The sequence below is a fragment of the Budorcas taxicolor genome, chromosome 4 (assembly GCF_023091745.1).
Source record: "Budorcas taxicolor isolate Tak-1 chromosome 4, Takin1.1, whole genome shotgun sequence".
NCBI classification, from domain to species: Eukaryota; Metazoa; Chordata; class Mammalia; order Artiodactyla; family Bovidae; genus Budorcas; species Budorcas taxicolor.
Window position 1 is genome coordinate 89,724,747 of NC_068913.1, and position 18,574 is coordinate 89,743,320.

At 39.8% G+C, this 18,574-nt stretch overlaps 1 protein-coding gene across 2 annotated transcripts in view; it reads left to right on the forward strand.

The window, feature by feature from the left end:
• ASB15 (ankyrin repeat and SOCS box containing 15) overlaps positions 1–18,574 on the forward strand; it is a 42,866-nt gene that overhangs the window by 13,284 nt on the left and 11,008 nt on the right. For both annotated transcript variants that reach the window (XM_052638478.1, XM_052638477.1), the window contains exons 3-7: positions 4,442–4,578; positions 6,115–6,167; positions 6,254–6,385; positions 7,524–7,682; positions 17,629–17,874. In XM_052638478.1, the coding sequence (XP_052494438.1) occupies positions 4,472–4,578; positions 6,115–6,167; positions 6,254–6,385; positions 7,524–7,682; positions 17,629–17,874 (697 nt within the window). In that variant the 5' untranslated portion in view covers positions 4,442–4,471. The remainder of the gene's footprint in view (positions 1–4,441; positions 4,579–6,114; positions 6,168–6,253; positions 6,386–7,523; positions 7,683–17,628; positions 17,875–18,574) is intronic.

Sequence of the window (18,574 nt, forward strand, 5' to 3'; positions counted from 1 at the left end):
TTTTAGATAATTTCCTTCTTGGTGGTAGTTAAAAGACATTTAAAAGAACTTTTCACAGAACAACTCAGTTCTCTAAAGCAGGGGTCCCCAACCTCCTGATCTAATGCCTGATGATCTGAGGTAGAGCTGATGTAATAAGAATATAAATAAGGTACACAATAAATGTAATGCACTTGAGTCATCCCAAAACCATCTCCCCAGCCCTGGTCTGTGAAAACAAATTGTCTTCCATGAAACCAGTCCCTGGTGCCAAAAAGTTTGGGAACTGTTGCAGTAAGGAGTCTGTGATATCTCACGTACTGGAAGGCCAAATTTCAAGCAGGTTTAGCGTTAAGCTGGTGATTTAAATAGGCAAAAGGCTCTGTATCCTATTACTAATCCCAGAGCCATGCGATCCTCCCCCCCATCACCACGTGACATTAGTGAGAAAGGCGACAGGCGATGCCATACATCTAACTTCATCATCCAGTCCTGCTACCTGAAGATACTCAGGACTTGTCTGCCAGTAATGAGTCAACAACTGTTTTCCAGTGACCAAGAGAATGGCCATTTCCTATAGTTGACTAGGAGTGGGAGCAAAGAGAAAAGATATACAAGACAAAAAAGTCAAGACTTTATTCCCCTCAGAAAATTAATAGTCCTGGTGAGAATACAAAATACAAAAACGTAAAGAACTTGCAAAACTAATACAAAATGATTGTAAATTCAGTTGGAAAACACCGGGTGAGCAGAGATACTCAGGGATTAAAAGGGCCAGAGAGGAATTGAAGGATTCACCGAAGGTTTCCACAGGAGGAGTGGCTGGAGCCAGGCTTGAGGCTGTGGGGACCATGAGTGTGAAGTAGCTGGGAGGGCCTTGTGAATCAAGTGAGATAAGACAGAAGACATGAAAGCACAGAAGGGCAAAAAATGAAGCCTAACACAGAATGGGTAATCAAATTCATCTAATTAGAATAAAGACTCCAGGGACTTCCCTGATGGTACTATGGTTAAGACTTCACCTTCCAATGCAGAGTGTACAGGTTCGATCCCTGGTCAGCAAGCTAAGATCCCACACGCCTCATAGTCAAAAAATTAAACCATAAAGCAGAATCAATATTATAACAAATTCAAAAGAGACTTTAAAACTGTTCCTATCAAAATAAAGACTCTCCATATAAAAAATGGATAGTTCTAAGAATAAAGCAGAGCCTAGATTATGTTAAGTTCATTTATTAACTCATTCATTCTTTTTTTTCATTCTTTCAACATGTGTTTAGAGTCTATGTACCTTGAGATACTGCTTTCCTAGTCTCTGAAGGTAGACTAATTCTCTACTGATTACAGTACATTCTAGGTGGAAGAGATAGATAATGAACAATAAATAATGATAAGCAATAATTTTTTTAAAATGCCATCTGAGTCTATTTGGTGAATAGGGTCCCAAGCCCATGTGTCAAGCTTTTAAGGTTGCTAAGATACCCTGGTGTGAGAGACATACTTAGTGGAGTGCTAGTACTATCTCATGGACATCCTCCAAACATCATCACTGTTCTCCCCTTTCTGTTTCAAGGTTATAGTAAGGCCTCTGGTGCAGAACAATAAGCAGTAAAGTCATGATGCCACTGAGTTCATGTGCAGTCTATCCGCAGGTCAGAGACCTTGACTGTCAGCAGGTATAGAACTGCCCTTAAGATTTGAACAGCAAGAAGAGGCAAAGCAAAGATCAACTGTGTTTTGGAAATTGCCCACCGAATACTATTTGTGACTTCCCCCTTGATAACACACTGGACAATGTAAAATCTTGCATAGATAATACATTTTGGCTTGAAAAGTGTTATGGCTCAAAATAATTTCCTGTGATTGATTATCAGCCAACCTAGCTGTAGAACTGGCTTCCCAGGTGGCGCTAGTGCTCAAGAATCTGCTTGCCAACGCAGAGATGTGTTCCAATGCCAGGAAGAGACATGGGTTCAATCCCTGGGTGAGGAAGATTCCCTGGGGAAGGAAACCCACTCCAGTATTCTTGCCTGGAGAATCCCATGGAAAGAGGAGCCTGGTGGGCTATAGTCCATGGGGTCACAAAGAGTCCGACATGATGAAGCAACTTAGGACGAAGCAGCTGTAGAACTATTTTACTAAACTTTCTCTTTATAAGGTAAAGCAATTGATTCAGCTGTAATGGGAGATACATACTCCTCTAATTTGATATCTGAAAGAAATAAGACAATGAGAAATAAGCTACATTTTTGTGTTTGTCTTCAGCGGAGCTGGGCCAGTCAATAGTTGTAGCTTGTAATAGAACAGTGCTAGGGAAGAAACGGGGAATCTATAGGAGGGCTGATCTCTGATCTGGCCATGGAGTTAAAATGACCCAAATTTTAACTGTTCAAATGATGCTGAGACCCAGTCAGACCTTAGAACTTTCCCTGTGAAACAAGGCAAAAGAAAATATGAACCAAATAGTAGCTGCATAAAATTTCATGAATATCATGGGTATGGTATCCTTATCCTTTCTGAAGGGGACTAACCAAATTCTGAGGTCCTTCCACTTTGGGAGAGGATTGAAGACTAGATGATAAACGACGTCATGTCTGTTTCTCCTCATTTTTTATCTAAAATACTAAATAACTTGGCCACTGTTTGTTTAACTTTCTGGTGTTAAAAAATGCTCGACTGAGTTGGGGAATCCCACAGGCTATAAGCCCTTTGGTGCAAGTGAAGAAAAATGCTGCTTTCTTGGGGTGTGCAGAGTGGCCTGCCAGCGGGCATAGCTCATGTGGGGGAGGTTTGGCTGGATTTTATCAGCCAGGAGCACTTGTGCAGTGTGCAACCTGCACTCCCATTCGTGGTGGCTCTGATTTGGTTGAAACATGGATTAGGGAGAACTGAAATAGCCATCAATAAATTAAATAAGTCAGTCCAGAAGTTTTTCTGTTTTGACTGTTTTCTTCAAAAGCAAGAAGTCAGTTTTAATTCAGCTTCGTGTTTGCCAGTTCCCACATTTAAACCTCACTGGATAAAGCAGGTCCTTACCACTCCCTTACATTAGTACTCCAGCATCCCTAACTGCATTAGGGATGCCTTTCTGCCAAGGTGGGAGAAAGGATCTTTCTACAGCCAGGAACACAGGTAGCCCAAGTCTGTAAATGTGGATTTCTGGGAGCATCCAGAGAGCCACATGATCTATCAAACCCATCTGGTCAGTAAGGAAGTTCTTCAAGCACTTAAAGCTATTTTTATCAGATTAATCCTCTCTTGTATTAAAGTTCTGGACTTCTGAAAGCTGTTCACTTCATTGTGAGACTAGACAGTGTTTTCTCAGGGAGAACAGGGCTGAAAGTTGTCAGCGCCTTCTATTTAAAGTTACCTTTGTGTCTTCTCCATGTACACCATCAAACTTCCTGAGGGCAGAGCTAGGTCACTATGTTTGTGACGTTCCGTTCTCTCAACTTTAATTCAACAGATGTTCACTGGGACGCTTCGTTATGCCAAGCACCTTCTAGAGTTGTAGGTGATGCAGAGATGAGTTGCATAGAACCCCTCACCTCCAAGAGTGATTTTGGTAGAAGGAGTTGAATGCAAATACAGAAATAACTGCAATTCAAGGCAGTCAACTCAAACCACTTTGGGAGTAGAAAGAACTAAATCAGTGAAAAAGCACACACAGAGGACAGAGAATAAAGAAAAAGTAAAGAATGTGAAGGACTTCCCAAGTGGCTCAGTGGCAAATAATCCACCTGCCAATGCAGGAGACACAGCTTCCATCTTTGGGTTGGGAAGATCCCCTGGAGAAGGAAACGACAACCCACTCCAGTATTCCTCCAGGGAAGCCCCAGGGACAGAGAAGCCTGGTGACCTACAGTCCATGGGATCCAAAAAAGATGGGACGCAATTTAGCAACAAAACAGCAAAGAGAAAGGCTAATTGTTCTTTATTCCTTCCTTTGTCTGTCTTCTCGGAGTTTTAAACTTCTAATGTGTTATGTAGAGCATTGTCTTGAGGAAATGATGGGCCAAATTAGTGTAAGTCAGAAATGTAGGAAAAGTCATTCTAAGCCCAACTGTAGTCATTACTCAAAAGAAAGTAAAAAGTCAGAAAACGCAGACACTTAAAGGGCAGGTAATCAAAGGTTTCAAAAGTTAGAATGGGCATTTTATACATATAAAAGATAAATTTTTTTTAAAGCAGGAAAGTAAAAGAAATCTTTATTGCCAAATCACAAGATGAATTACATATAATCATTTGGTGGAAGGCAAAATTAGAAAGTGTCAGTCTTGCAATTTGATTGGCCATGTAACTGACAGATTTTCCTGAAAGAAGGTCTCCAAAATACCTACAAGAAAAATTAAATGTTAACTAACTCTGTATCTTTTTAAATGAGGAAAGGTGAATGTATTTTTCATTTTGCCTCTTTCGTGTTGACTCTATATGCTGTTCTGTGGCTTTTGCTGATAATAAGAAATTGCCTGCTTTGAAATTATATCCCGTCATGGATGCTAATGATGACCCTGATGAAGATCATCTTACAAGTTATGATGTTCAGCTCAGTATTCAAGAATCTATTGAAGCCAGCAAGACTGTATTTTATCCTGAAAGGTAACATTCAAATTGATGATCCTCAACTAAACTTCATGGCATTCATTTTTTGTAAGATCAAATGCATGATGTTTCCAGACCTCTCTACCTATTTTTTTGTGGCAGGAAATTCAATACCTTTACAAGAACTGCTGTGCACAGGTGTAGCCATCTGATTCTACAAATTCTCATCTCCTGTGAAGTATGAGACTACCTAGATAGGAAATTCCCAGTTCAGTTTGGTTATATAGGATTGCCTATTTCCTCAATTCGTATAGAATCAAAAAGGATGGTAAATAATGTGAACGAAATTGTAAACACTGTTTATATGACTAACGTATAGACACATATACAGAATCTGTTGTGCTACTGACTCAGGCAAACTTTATAAGTAATATATTCCATTTTGCACAGTTAAAATATGAAGAATAATGCTAACTCACCTGCCTATAAACTTAATGAGTGGGAAAAGAGTTGAAGGCTTTTATAATATATGGCAAAGTGATATATAAACCAGAACTTATTTAATTATCTACTGTTAAAGTGACAGCAGTTAAGAAATTATACATGAAATTGGTGGTTTGTGTTGCCAAGAGTTATAGCATCTAAAACTGCCAAAGTAAATTTTCTTTTTGAGTAGCACACATTATACTTCTGACAAAACTAAACTTTAATTTACCTTTAAATTCGATTATAGTATTTAGAATCCTGTATTCTGAAATTAGTAGTGCTTTTGAAAAGATTCAGTGCTATAAAATGATTGCTTTCGAGCTTTTGAAAAACAGACATGTTAACAGTTATATTTCTGGTCTTTTTCATTCTTCCCTTATCTCCCAGGAAGGCATTCACAACCCTGGAATACCAGTGGATGTTTCTGCTTTAATAGAGTTAAATCAATTTGTTATTCAATACCTAGTCACCTTTGAATAAACACACATCAGAGAATTTCCATGAGGGTTGACAATGACCTCCTGGGTCAGTGATTAGAATTTGTTTAGTAAATGCTCAGCCTATTTTTCACTAGTTTTCACAGTTGATTAAATACTAACATGCAATATACAGCATATGCTCCCAAATAAGCAACCATTAATTAGCCATTATTAAATTCAAAGCAAGAAACCTTTATTGAGCATAGAATTTTTAAAGTTGGGAGAAACCTTAGAGATCTTCCTATATAATCTCATTTTACTGATGCAGGAACCACCATCCAGAGAGGCTGCTGGCCTCCTCAGGATCACAAAATCACAACATCTGAAAGCAGCTTTTCCGTCTCTGACTCCAGTTATTTACCCCTTTTCATTGCCTACAATTAATTTCAAAGACAATGTTTTAACCTTCTACTTTTCCGTCTTTCCTAATGTTCATAGGTCCAGTGTATCATAAACATACTCTGTATCTGACTTTTAGACATTTACATTTTTAAAGTAGATAACATCAGTTGTGTGCATTTCCTGAAGATCCTGATTATTAAATGTGTATGCAAAAACTAAACAAATGTTTTGGTTCCTTGGAGTGTATCATGAATACAAATATGGCTTATATTTCTTTCCCTGCTAGATTTGTACCACTAAGCAATCAGAACAGAAAGCTTGTGAAGGCCATACAGCAAGGTAAATGGATTTATCCCCTACAGTAGAATGGACTGGAGATTCCACCTGGCTGAGAGGTTTGTTATCAGCCCATGTGCTTATTTTAGGTCACATTCTTGAGCTCCAGGAGTATGTGAAATATAAACATGCTTTGGATGAAGCTGATGAAAAAGGATGGTTTCCATTGCATGAAGCTGTTGTCCAACCCATTCAGCAGATACTTGAAGTTGTCTTGGATGGTAAGAAAATGTAGAATGCCCTTAACCAAACTGAAGCCCAAATGCAGATGTTCTGAAGTATTCCCAATGAAAAGAATAAGCAAAAGGAAAAAGTCGAATAAAAGGTGATTTGCAGTTTGGAAAAGATAGTACTCATGCTTTAAACTGAGTACAAAATTAGCCTATTTTGTGGAGTTCAGGGTTTACCTTTTACATCTTTCTAAAAATATGACCCAATTTGGTGGGAGGATGTGATTATCACCTAAAAGTTTATATATACCATTAATTAATTGATTTAAATATAAAATATTTTGCTTTTCAAAGTTGGTTGTAAACTTTCATCTTGAACTGAGTTGATAGTTTCCAAAAGAGTATTATTTTGTACAATATCTGTACAAAATTACATTACATTATATTACATTATCTGTCCTTATATTACATTAATTTTTTCATCATGCAAACATGAATAACTGCTGTGATATATCTACCCAAGGTTAAATGTTATTAATAATTTCTACATTCCAACAGTGTTTTTCACATCCCAGCATCTTATAAAACACTTTGAGAATGCCCTTCTTTTCAACCTTCAATGTTGCTTCCTAGTGATGTTGTAAGAGATAATGATAGCTACTGGATAATTAACTATCCAGCTAGTCAGCCAGCTACAAAAAGTTAAAAATAGACAGACAGATAGGATAGATAGTCAGACAGATATAGAAGATGATGTTAAGCATGGTATTTTTTTTTTGTAACATATTCTGATAGGATACATCATTGATAAATACTTCTCATTCCCACAGGCACAGACTTCATTTGACAAAAAACAATTTCAGGTTCAATTTAAATAATAATACAAAGGATTAGGGAAGTTGTTCATAATTTATTAAGAAGTGAGAAGTCACAACCCATTATCCTTTTTTGTAAAAAACACCTTGAAACACAGATGTTGGTTTGCTAGCTGTCAACTTGATTAGCAAGCCCATGCTCATCTGTTTCTACTCACCATCATTTGCTAGACTTTAATCATTTCTCTTTTTAGTCTTCTCTTTTTTGTCAATTGACTTTGTCTAATCTAGTGTAGATAATATTGCATCATTCTGTTCTATATGACATCCTTTAAGTAAAGACTTTTAATTTTCCACATGCTTTCATATCTCAGCATCTTATAAGACGCTCTGGGAGTTCAAGACCTCTGATGGAGAAACACCTTTGACTTTGGCAGTCAAAGCTGGTCTGGTGGAAAATGTAAGAACTTTACTAGAGAAAGGAGTGTGGCCAAACACCAAAAATGACAAAGGAGAGACGCCCCTTCTGCTTGGTAAATGAGCTATTTTTCCTAGAACTTTTATAATTTGAGACAAATAATATTTATTCAGTATTTAATGGAAGCCACTGTGTATTGACTAAAATTATGTGACCTCATTTGTTTCCACTCTCTGACATCCTTTCCTAACCCCCATCTCACTTGCCATATGATTTTGTTTTCTTCTCCCACCAGGAGGTGAAACGTGAAAGCTCTTTCAGCACCAGTTAATCAGAAGGGGTCTAATGAGGAGTTTTATGAGGCCAGGAGTGCCCGTTGTGCAGAAATAGTCTCTAAGGGGGGTCCGGCCTCTAAGGGATATTGCATGTGTGACCTGTAGCTTAAACAAAGAGGCAGAAAGGGGACTCCAGAGAGAGACATGAGGTACAGAGCAGAATGATGAAACCAAATTTGAAGGCAGGCGAGCCAGCAGATTCTGAGCACACACGTGTGTCACTGAGGTCACCACTGCGACACATCAAAGGAATGATTGTAAGCCTGAAGATGCTGTTTATCTGTACACAGCTTCTTCTCAGGCTTGTATATCCTGCTGTTTGTGGACCAGTAAGAATTGGCACATCTATTTGCAATACCAGAGTGAGATGAGATTAACTATAGATGACCACAGATAACCTTTCTTTCTCTCAGGGACGTAGGTGTGGAGAAAGAATTAGGGTTGTGGCATTTGAGATACTTGTATTTGTTTTTCTTCCATTTTATTGAAATGTAATTGACATATAACATGGTACTAGTTTAAGGTATATAACATAATTTGATGTATGTATTACTATGAAATGATTACAACAGAAAGCCTAGTTAACATGCCTCACTTCACATAGTTACACATTGTTTTTTCTTGTGTTGCAAACTCTGTTTTGCAAACTTTTAAGATCTGCTCTCTTAACTTTCAAGTATACAATTCAGTATTGTCATGTGAATGTTAGTTCTAGGTGGGAGACTGCAGTTATGGGTCTCAGTTTCCTCATGTGTAAAATGGAAATACAACATCCACCATGCAGAATTAGCCTATTATACAGAGTGAAGTAAGTCAGAGTGGAAAACACCAAAACAGTATATTAATGCATATATATGGAATTTAGAAAGATGGTAATGATGACCCTATATGCAAGACAGCAAAAAAGGCACAGATGTAAAGAACAGACTTTTGAACTCTGTGGGAAAAGGCGAGGATGGGATGATTTGAGAGAATAATACTGAAACATGTATATTACCTATATGTATATGTGTGAAGTGAAGTCGCTCAGTCATGTCCGACTCTTTGCAACCCCATGGACTGTAGCCTACCAGGCTCCTCGGTCCATGGGATTTTCCAAGCAAGAATACTGGAGTGGGTTGCCATTTCCTTCTCCAGGGAAACTTCCCGACCCAGAGATCAAACCCGGGTCTCCTGCATTGTATACAGTATGTATATGCGTATTTCACATGTATATGTGAAATAGATCACCAGTCCAGGTTCAATGCATGAGACAGGGTGCTTAGGGCCAGTGCACTGGGATGACCCTGAGGGATGTGATGGGGAGAGAGATGGGAGGGGGTTTCAGGATGGGGGACACGTACACCTATGGTGATTCATGTGAATGTATGGCAAAACCGCTAAAATATTGTAAAGTAATTAGGCTCCAATTAAAATATATAAATCAATTTACAAAAAAATTAGAGAAAAATCAGTTCAATTCCATTCAGTTCAGTCACTCAGTTGTGTCTGACTCTTTGTGACCCCACGGACTGCAGCATGCCAGGCTTCTCTGTCCATCACCAACTCCCGGAGCTTGCTCAAACTCACGTCCATTGTGTCAGTAATGCCATCCAACCATCTCATCTTCTGTCGTCCCCTTCTCCTCCCACCTTCAATCTTTCCCAGCATCAGGGTCTTTTCAAATGAGTCAGTTCTTCGCATCAGATGGCCAAAGTATTGGAGCTTCAGGATCAGTCCTTTCAATGAATATTCAGGGCTGATTTCCTTTAATATTGACTGGTTGGATCTCCTTGAAGTCCAAGGGACTCTCAAGAGTCTTCTCCATCACCACAGTTCAAAATCATCAATTCTTGGACGCTCAGTTTTCTTTATAGTCCAACTCTCAATACCATTGGAGAAGGAAATGGCAACCCACTCCAGTACTCTTGCCTGGAAAATTCCATCGACTGAGAAGCCTGGTAGGCTACAGTCCATGGGGTTGCAAAGAGGCAGACACAACTGAGCGACTTTCCTTTCCTTTCCTTTCCTTTCCTTTCTCAATTCCATACATGACTACTGGAAAAGCCATAGCTTTGACTAGATGGACCTTTGTTGGCAAAGTAACGTCTCTGCTTTTTAATATGCTGTCTCGGTAGGTCATAACTTTTCTTCCAAGGAGCAAGCATGTTTTAATTTCATGGCTGCAATCACCATCTGCAGTGATTTTGGAGCCTCTAAAAATAAAGTCTGTCACCGTTTCCATTGTTTTCCCATCTATTTGCCATGAAGTGATGGGACCAGATGCCATGATCTTAGTTTTCAGAATGTTGAGTTTTAAGCCAACTCTCTCACTCTCCTCTTTCACTTTCACCAAGAGGCTTTTTAGTTCCTCTTCACTTTCTGCCATAAGGGTGGTGTCATCTACATATCTGAGGTTATTGATATTTCTCCCAGCAATCTTGATTCCAGACTGTACTTCATCCAGCCTGGCATTTTTCATGATGTACTGTTCATATAAGTTAAATAAGTAGGGTGACAATATACAGCCTTGATGTACTCCTTTCCCAATTTGGAACCAGTCTATTATTCAATGTCCAGTTCTAACTGTTGCTTCTGACTTGCATACAGATTTCTCAGGAGGCAGGTCAGGTGGTCTGGTATTCCCATCTCTTTAAGAATTTTCCACAGTTTGTTGTGATCCACACAGTCAAAAGCTTTTGCATAGTCAATAAAGTGAATAGAGAAAAATATTAATATGTAAACTTCTGCCACATGGTAGATGCTCAGGAGAGGAGAGATGTTATGAAATAATGCACGTGTGGCAGGAGGAGGGAAAGCAGCCCTGAGATTGTTCACCAGCCATCCCAGTTCAGTTCAGTTCAGTTGCTCGGTCATGCCCAACTCTTTGCGACTCTATGGACTGCAGCATGCCAGGCTTCCCTATCACCAACTCCCAGAGCTTACTCAAACTATGTCCATTGAGTCAGTGATGCCATCCAACCATCTCATCCTCTGTCATCCCCTTCTCCTCCTGCCTTCAATCTTTCTCAGCATCAGGGTCTTTTCAAATGAATCAGTTCTTCGCATCAGGTGGCCAAAGTATTGGAGTTTCAGCTTCAGCATCAGTCCTTCCAATGAACACCCAGGACTGATCTCCTTTTGGATGCACTAGTTGGACCTCCTTGCAGTCCAAGGGACTCTCAAGAGTTTTCTCCAACACCACAGTTCAAAAGCATCAATTCTTCAGTGCTCAGCTTTCTTTATAGTCCAACTCTTACATCCACACATGACTAATGCAAAAACCATAGCCTTGACTAGATGGGGCCTTTGTTGACAGAGTAATGTCTCTGCTTTTTAATATGCTGTCTAGGTTGGTCATAACTTTCCTTCCAAGGAGTAAGCGTCTTTTAATTTCATGGCTGTAGTCATCATCTGCAGTGATTTTGGAGCCCAGAAAAATAAAGTCAGCCACTGATTCCACTGTTTCCACATCTATTTGCCATGAAGTGATGGAACCAGATGCCATAATCTTAGTTGAGCTTTAAGCCAACTTTTTCACTCTCCTCTTTCACTTTCATCAAGAGGCTCTTTAGTTCCTCTTCACTTTCTGCCATAAGAGTGGTGCCATTTGCATATCTGAGTTTATTGATATTTCTCCCAGCAATCTTGATTCCAGCTTGTGCTTCCTCCAGCCCAGCATTTCTCATGATGTTCTCTTTATATAAGTTAAATAAGCAGGGTGACAATATACAGCCTTGACGTACTCCTTTCCCAATTTGGAACCAGTCTGGAAGTCACATTAAACCAGATTCTATGCTGAATAGCACAGTACAAATGGAATGATCATCTTTCAAAGAGTCTAGTGAGAGCCTAGATATGATTGAAATAGAAAACAAGTGTTAATAAATGCTATAACAAAGGTGTATATCCAAAGTAAATTGGGGAAATAAGAGAGCAGTGGAATCTGTGAAACTTTCAAAGAAATAGTTGTGACTCATGGGACATAGAGGGTATCAGCAACAGGTCTTTGCCCCTGCACGTAAATGTTAAATGAATAGTGTCATCACATCTCGGGAGCATTCTGCTCTGATTTCTTCTTTACTCTTCTCCTATTTGGCAGCTTTTCAGTTCAGTTCAGTCGCTCAGTCCTGTCCAACTGTTTGCGACCCCATGAATTGCAGCATGCCAGGCCTCCCTGTCCATCATCAACTCCCAGAGTTCACTCAAACTCATGTCCATCGAGTCAGTGATGCCATCCAGCCATCTCATTCTCTGTCGTCCCCTTTTCCTCCTGCCCCCAATCCCTCCCAGCATCAGAGTCTTTTCCAATGAGTCAACTCTTCGCATGAGGTCGCCAAAGTACTGGAGTTTCACCTTCAGCATCATTCCTTCCAAAGAATACCCAGGGCTGATCTCCTTTAGAATAGACTGGTTGGACCTCCTTGCAGTCCAAGGGACTCTCAAGAGTTTTCTCCAACACCACAGTTCAAAAGCATCAATTATTCGGTGCTCAGCTTTCTTTACAGTCCAACTCTTACATCCACACATGACTAATGCAAAAACCATAGCCTTGACTAGATGGGGCTTTTGTTGACAAAGTAATGTCTCTGCTTTCAAATATGCTGTCTAGGTTGGTCATAGCTTTCCTTCCAAGGAGTAAGCGTCTTTTAATTTCATGGCTGCAGTCACCATCTGCAGTGATTTGGGAGCGCCCCAAAATAAAGTCTGACACTGTTTCCACTGTTTCCCCATCTATTTCCCATGAAGTGATGGGACCAGATGCCATGATCTTCATTTTCTGAATGTTGAGGTTTAAGCCAACCTTTTCACTCTCCTCTTTCACTTTCATCAAGAGGCTTTTTAGTTCCTCTTCACTTTCTGCCATAAGGGTGGTGTCATCTGCATATCTGAGGTTATTGATATTTCTCCCAGCAATCTTGATTCCAGCTTGTGCTTCTTCCAGCCCAGTGTTTCTCATGATGTACTCTGCATATCAGTTAAATAAGCAGGGTGTCAGTATACAGCCTTGACATACTCCTTTTCCTATTTGGAACCAGTCTGTTGTTCCATGTCCAGTTCTAACTGTCGCTTCCTGACCTGCATACAGGTTTCTCAAGAGGCAGGTCAGGTGGTCTGGTATTCCCATCTCTTTCAGAATTTTCTACAGTTTATTGTGATCCACACAGTCCAAGGCTTTGGCATAGTCAATAAAGCAGAAATAGATGTTTTTCTGGAACTCTCTTGCTTTTTCCATGATCCAGCGGATTTTGGCAGTTTGATCTCTGGTTCCTGTGCCTTTTCTAAAACCAGCCTGAACATCTGGAAGTTCACAGTTCACGTATTGCTGAAGCCTGGCTTGGAGAATTTTGAGCATTATTTTACTAGCGTGTGAGATGAGTGCAATTGTGCGGTAGTAAGAGCATTCTTTGGCATTGCCTTTCTTTGGGTTTCTTTGGCAGCTTTCAGCCTTCTCCAATTCAGATTAAACTGGAAAAACTAATTATTATAGTCAGGGTACAGATAAAACTTCCATAACAAAACAAGCAAACAAACACAGATACATAAAACAAACACACTGCAATGACTTCGAAAAGAAAGAAGTTCATTCCTCTCTCACACAACAATTCAGAAGGGAGTGGTCCAGGGTTTGGCAGGATGGCTATACCACCTTTACATAAGACTTTAGATGTTACATTTTTCCATCCATCAGGGAGGAGGAAAGAGGCAGCCTTGGGAAAATTTCAGCCTCTAAGAGGATGACCTAGACGTTGTACACAGCACTTCTGTTCATACCCTGTTTGTTCAGATTTTGTCACATAGTCTTAGGTACAAGCAAGGCTGGGGTATTTAGTTTCTACCTGGATAGACTGTGAACAGCTAAAACTTGGGAACTTCTGATTCTAAAGGAAAAGGTGAAATACAAGTACTGAAGAAGATATGGTTTTCTCTGCGTACATGTTACCAGACTTTATGTCACAGTAACATGGTGCTTTTTAAAATGAACAGAACACTTTTCCTGAGCAAGATCTACTGATACTACCAGAATATCACATACGGTTGCTTCACCACTATTAGCATGACTTATTATTTTTGTAAAGGCATATACCATGGACTATTTGCATGTATTTGTTGCTATTTCTATAGTCTTTGATTTCTGCAAAAAAGATACACTCTTCCAGAGTTTATATATTATCTCACTTTGAGAATATAAAATTATTCTCTATTTGCTATTCTTGATCCACTTAATATTGTTAAGGGACAACTAAGTCACGATTATCACTCATTCGTTTTCATTTTACTTCACTTAAAATTTCCTTTACTGCTTAATGCCCACAACAGAGCATTAAATATTTGTCTGCATTTCAAAGTCTCAATTGTTAGTCTCTCTACTCTAGCAATAACTGAAATGTGGGAAAGGAACTTTGATCATTGAGTTATAAGAATCAAAATAGAATTAATGCTTAGAAATAATATTTTTAAAAACCAAATGGTAACATCATAGATAAAACAAAAGTCTCACAGAGGAAATATTATGGAGGTGTTCACTTATGTCCCCACCAGCTGCATTTCTGGAGGATAGGGACTCCCCTTGGGTTACCTTCTTTAGGCCATTCATTGTGGATTCTATGTCATCTTTTTAGGTTCATAAGGAAATGGATCTTCCATGGCACTTTCTCTTTTCCTTTTTCTTGCATTTTGAAGCTACTTGAAATATGCTACTCATAGTTTATTAACTTATAAAGGAGAGACAAGGGGGGAAAGTGCTGTTATTTTTTTAATGTATGCACAACACCATTTTTGTCTTAACCTGACACTATTATCTTTGTCTTTATTTATGAAATATCCTTGTGTGTGCTCAGTCGCTCAGTTGTGTCCGACTGCAGGAGCCCACTGGCTCCTCTGTCCATGGAATTTTCCAGGCAAGAATACTGGAGTGGATTGCCAGTTCCTACTCCAGGGGATCTCCTGAACCTAGGGACTGAATCTGTGTCTCTTGAGTCACCTGTGTTGGCAGGCAGATTCTTTAACACTAGAGATATCCTTTAGAAAGAAAAAAGTAAATTCACTTTTGGTCCCTCAAGGGCCCTTCTTCCCCCAGCAGCCAGCTGACCCTTAATTATGGTACTTTGATATATTACAATCTTGTTATACAGTTACTTGCTGAGTGTAGATATCTGATATGTGATGATCTTATAGTTATTAAGTGTTTTTTGCACACAGACTCCTTCTCAGCCCATCCCTCTAAACTTGGTGTCGCCTTCCTCCAGTAGGACAGTCACATGATTGTCCTGGCCAGAGGGTCCCAGGGTGCAGAGGAAGCCAAGGGAACTGTCTGGTACAACAGCTCAGCTCCTCTGCTTTCCACTTTCCCAAAACATGGCGCCATTCACAGCTCAGTTAATTTTACTTCATTTTCTTTCTTACAAATCGGTATATATCCTCTTTACTCCATCTCCTCTTTCAGTCTTCCAATCTTTGTCTAGGTACTACAGAGGAAAATCTCTATTGGTATATCATATGAGTCAGATGATCACTGAAGATATTAAGTAAATTATATGGGCAAAACTCATGAAGAGTAGGACATGACTGAGCGACTGAACTGGAACTGGATGGGCAAAATACATATATCCAGAAAGAAAATGACATTTTTTTTAAAGAAAGAAAGTGCCAGCAAACTATAAAGTGTTCAAAATTGCCTATAACCTATGCAAAATATCCCCTTAAATTCCCTAACTCTTCAACTGAGGCTTGCTCTCCTCTAAGCATATAGAGATACATATATTTTGTGAAATGTATTCTTTACTTCATAAATTATTTAATTTGTGTTTTACTTAGTTACATTACACACATACTGTACCTTGTTTATTTTCAGTATTTTAGCCAGTTATTGATTAAGGCTGTCTTCACGGTTTAGCTTGGAAGAGGGGTTCCCCATGATTTTCATTATTATTTCTATGAGGAATAAAATATATTCTTAGTTCCAAAAAACTGAACTACAAATAAGTATATAAAAAATATTTTTTTAGTTATTTCAAGTTGAATATGGCTTATATAGGCTATTATTTTCTTGAAGAAAGGCTAGTATCTCTAATCAAAATGTTCCCTGAGTCAAACAAAATGAAAACAGATCATAAAAGAAGAGGTTCATTATTTTATTACATTTTTTTTCTAATTAGAAAAAATGGAATAGGAGCAAGAAGATAAATGAGGGCACTTTATCTCTTATTTTGTTTAAGTTATCGATGTTTGCTTCGCAAGAGCACCAGCTAGGATGAGGTAATTCACTGTAATTAGAGCTGCCAGCGGCAGGTGGGTGATTCAGAGAAAGGCATTTGTCAACAGATTCTGCTTGACAGTGAGCAGGAGAAAAACTAAAATTTTGCTGCAGTGATGGCTCGCTTCCCTCCTAGTGAAATAGACAATTTGTCCTCATCCTCCTTTTCTGCCTTGCCATTTCTCTTGCCTTGGCCTCAGAGCCTTTCCACCTTCGGCTTCTTACCTGCCCAGGATGTTCCGTGTGCCTCCACATCCGCTTCTGTCTTTCCCAGCAAAGGCCCAGTCTTTGAATCTTTTATTCAAACAGAAGGCAGTATCGCCTTCACCCCCAGGCTGAAAATTCCCCAAGTGAGAACCATGTCTGTCTTTTTCCTGCTGCCCTCTGTATGTAACAAGTGACTCAGACAGTAAAGAATCTGCCTGCAATGCAGGAGACCTGGGTTCAATCCCTGGTTTAGGAAGACCCCCTGGAGGAGGGCATGGCTACCCATTCCAGTATTCTTGCCTGGAGAGTCTCCATGGACAGAGGAGCTCAGTGGGCTACAGTCTACCGGGTCACGAAGAGTCAGACACGACTGAATGACTAACACTTACATGTAGCCAGCACATATTAACTGAATGAAAGAATGAACAAATGAATAAGTGTTAGAGAGTAACCTTCATCCTGCTCTGTTTCTTAAGAGATTTTACATACTGATAAGAGGAAAATGCATGACATCTTGGAGAAGTATTTATATCTAACCTGGGAGAATCCATTAACAATCCGAAAGAGAAAAAGACTTAACAGTGTAATTTCAGCTACTAGAAAAAGATAAGAGAGGGAGAGAGACATCTGATTTACTGAACCTCAGAAAACATAGTACATCCGCTATCTTGTACTTCACCTGTAAGAAGAACAACTGACCTACCTGGATTCTAAACATTCCTGTTGCTAACATCTCATAAGAGTATGGGAAAGAAATGTTCATTTAATATTTTCTACTTTGGTGGGAAAAAAACTTTCTCTAGAGGGAGAAAAACTTGATAAACATTATCTGCACAGGTGGCTCCATGATCCTAGAAGTGAGGAAATCATAATAATGATAATGGTTATCATTTATTGAGCTCCTACTGTATACTAAGCATTTTACATACATTTTTATTTATTTATTTAACTGATACAAAAATTGATATTATTTTCACCTTGGTGATGAAGTAGAAGTTTAGAAAGAATACAAAAAGTATCCTAACTTAGTGACATGCATCCTGTTTTCCACCAAACTCTTACCCCTCCTCAGGTCAGGGTCTTAAAGAAAAGGCAGTGTCATCTTATATGCTTACATTCCTCAAGAGAAACCTATTATGAGAAACAGAGGGGTATGGAAGATACAAGAAAAGTTGTCACTAATACCTCCCTTGATATTAAATCTGGTAATTTGTTTAGTGCCATGTAAAGGATTCATGTTATATGCCTCCTGTTGACTGTTCTTTTTAAAAATCATCTTTAAGCTGTTAAAAGAGGCTCCTATGACATGGTATCTGCTCTGCTTAAACACAACACCAGTCTTGACCAGCCCTGTGTAAAGCGATGGTCAGCAATGCATGAAGCAGCCAAACAAGGCCGCAAAGACATCATAGCTCTGCTACTAAACAATGGAGGCAATGTCCACCTAAAAGACGGATTTGGAGTGACCCCGTTAGGTGTTGCGGCTGAGTATGGTCACTGTGATGTTTTGGAACATCTGATCCACAAAGGTACGTGGAAAGGAACTGCATGTTGCTGATGTTTCTCCTGGGCTTCCCAGGTGGCTCAGTGGCAAAGAATCTGCTTGCCAATGCAGGAAACACAGGTTCGATCCGTGGGTCAGAAGATCCCCTGGAGCAGGAAATGGCAACCCTCTCCAGTATTCCTGCCTGGGAAATCCCATGGATAGAGAAGCCTGGTGGGCTTCCATCCATGGGGTTGCAGAGTCAGACACGACTGAGCGACTGAGCACAAGCACAGTGCTTCTCCTGCCTCTCAGATCTCCTTTTCCCCATCTCTCACTGGCCCCTCTTCCTCTCCTGCATGTATCTGGGCATCAGATTTTTACCCCATCCCTCAATAAGCCCCTATTGCACGACTCACTTGAATCCTATGCATGGGGACCTACAAATCTGAGTGCCCGGCCCTGATGGCTATCTCTGCTGCTGCTGCTAGGTAGCTTCAGTCGTGTCCGACTCTGCAGCCCCAAAGACGGCAGCCCACCAGGCTCCCCCGTTCCTGGGATTCTCCAGGCAAGAACACTGAAGTGGGTTCCCATTTCCTTCTCCAAGGCGTGAAAGTGAAGTCGCTCAGTCGTGTCTGACTCTTAGCAACCCCATGGACTGCAGCCTACCAGGCTCCTCCGCCCATGGGACTTTCCAGGCAAGAGTATTGGAGTGGGTTGCCTAGGACCACATTATTCTCCAGGAT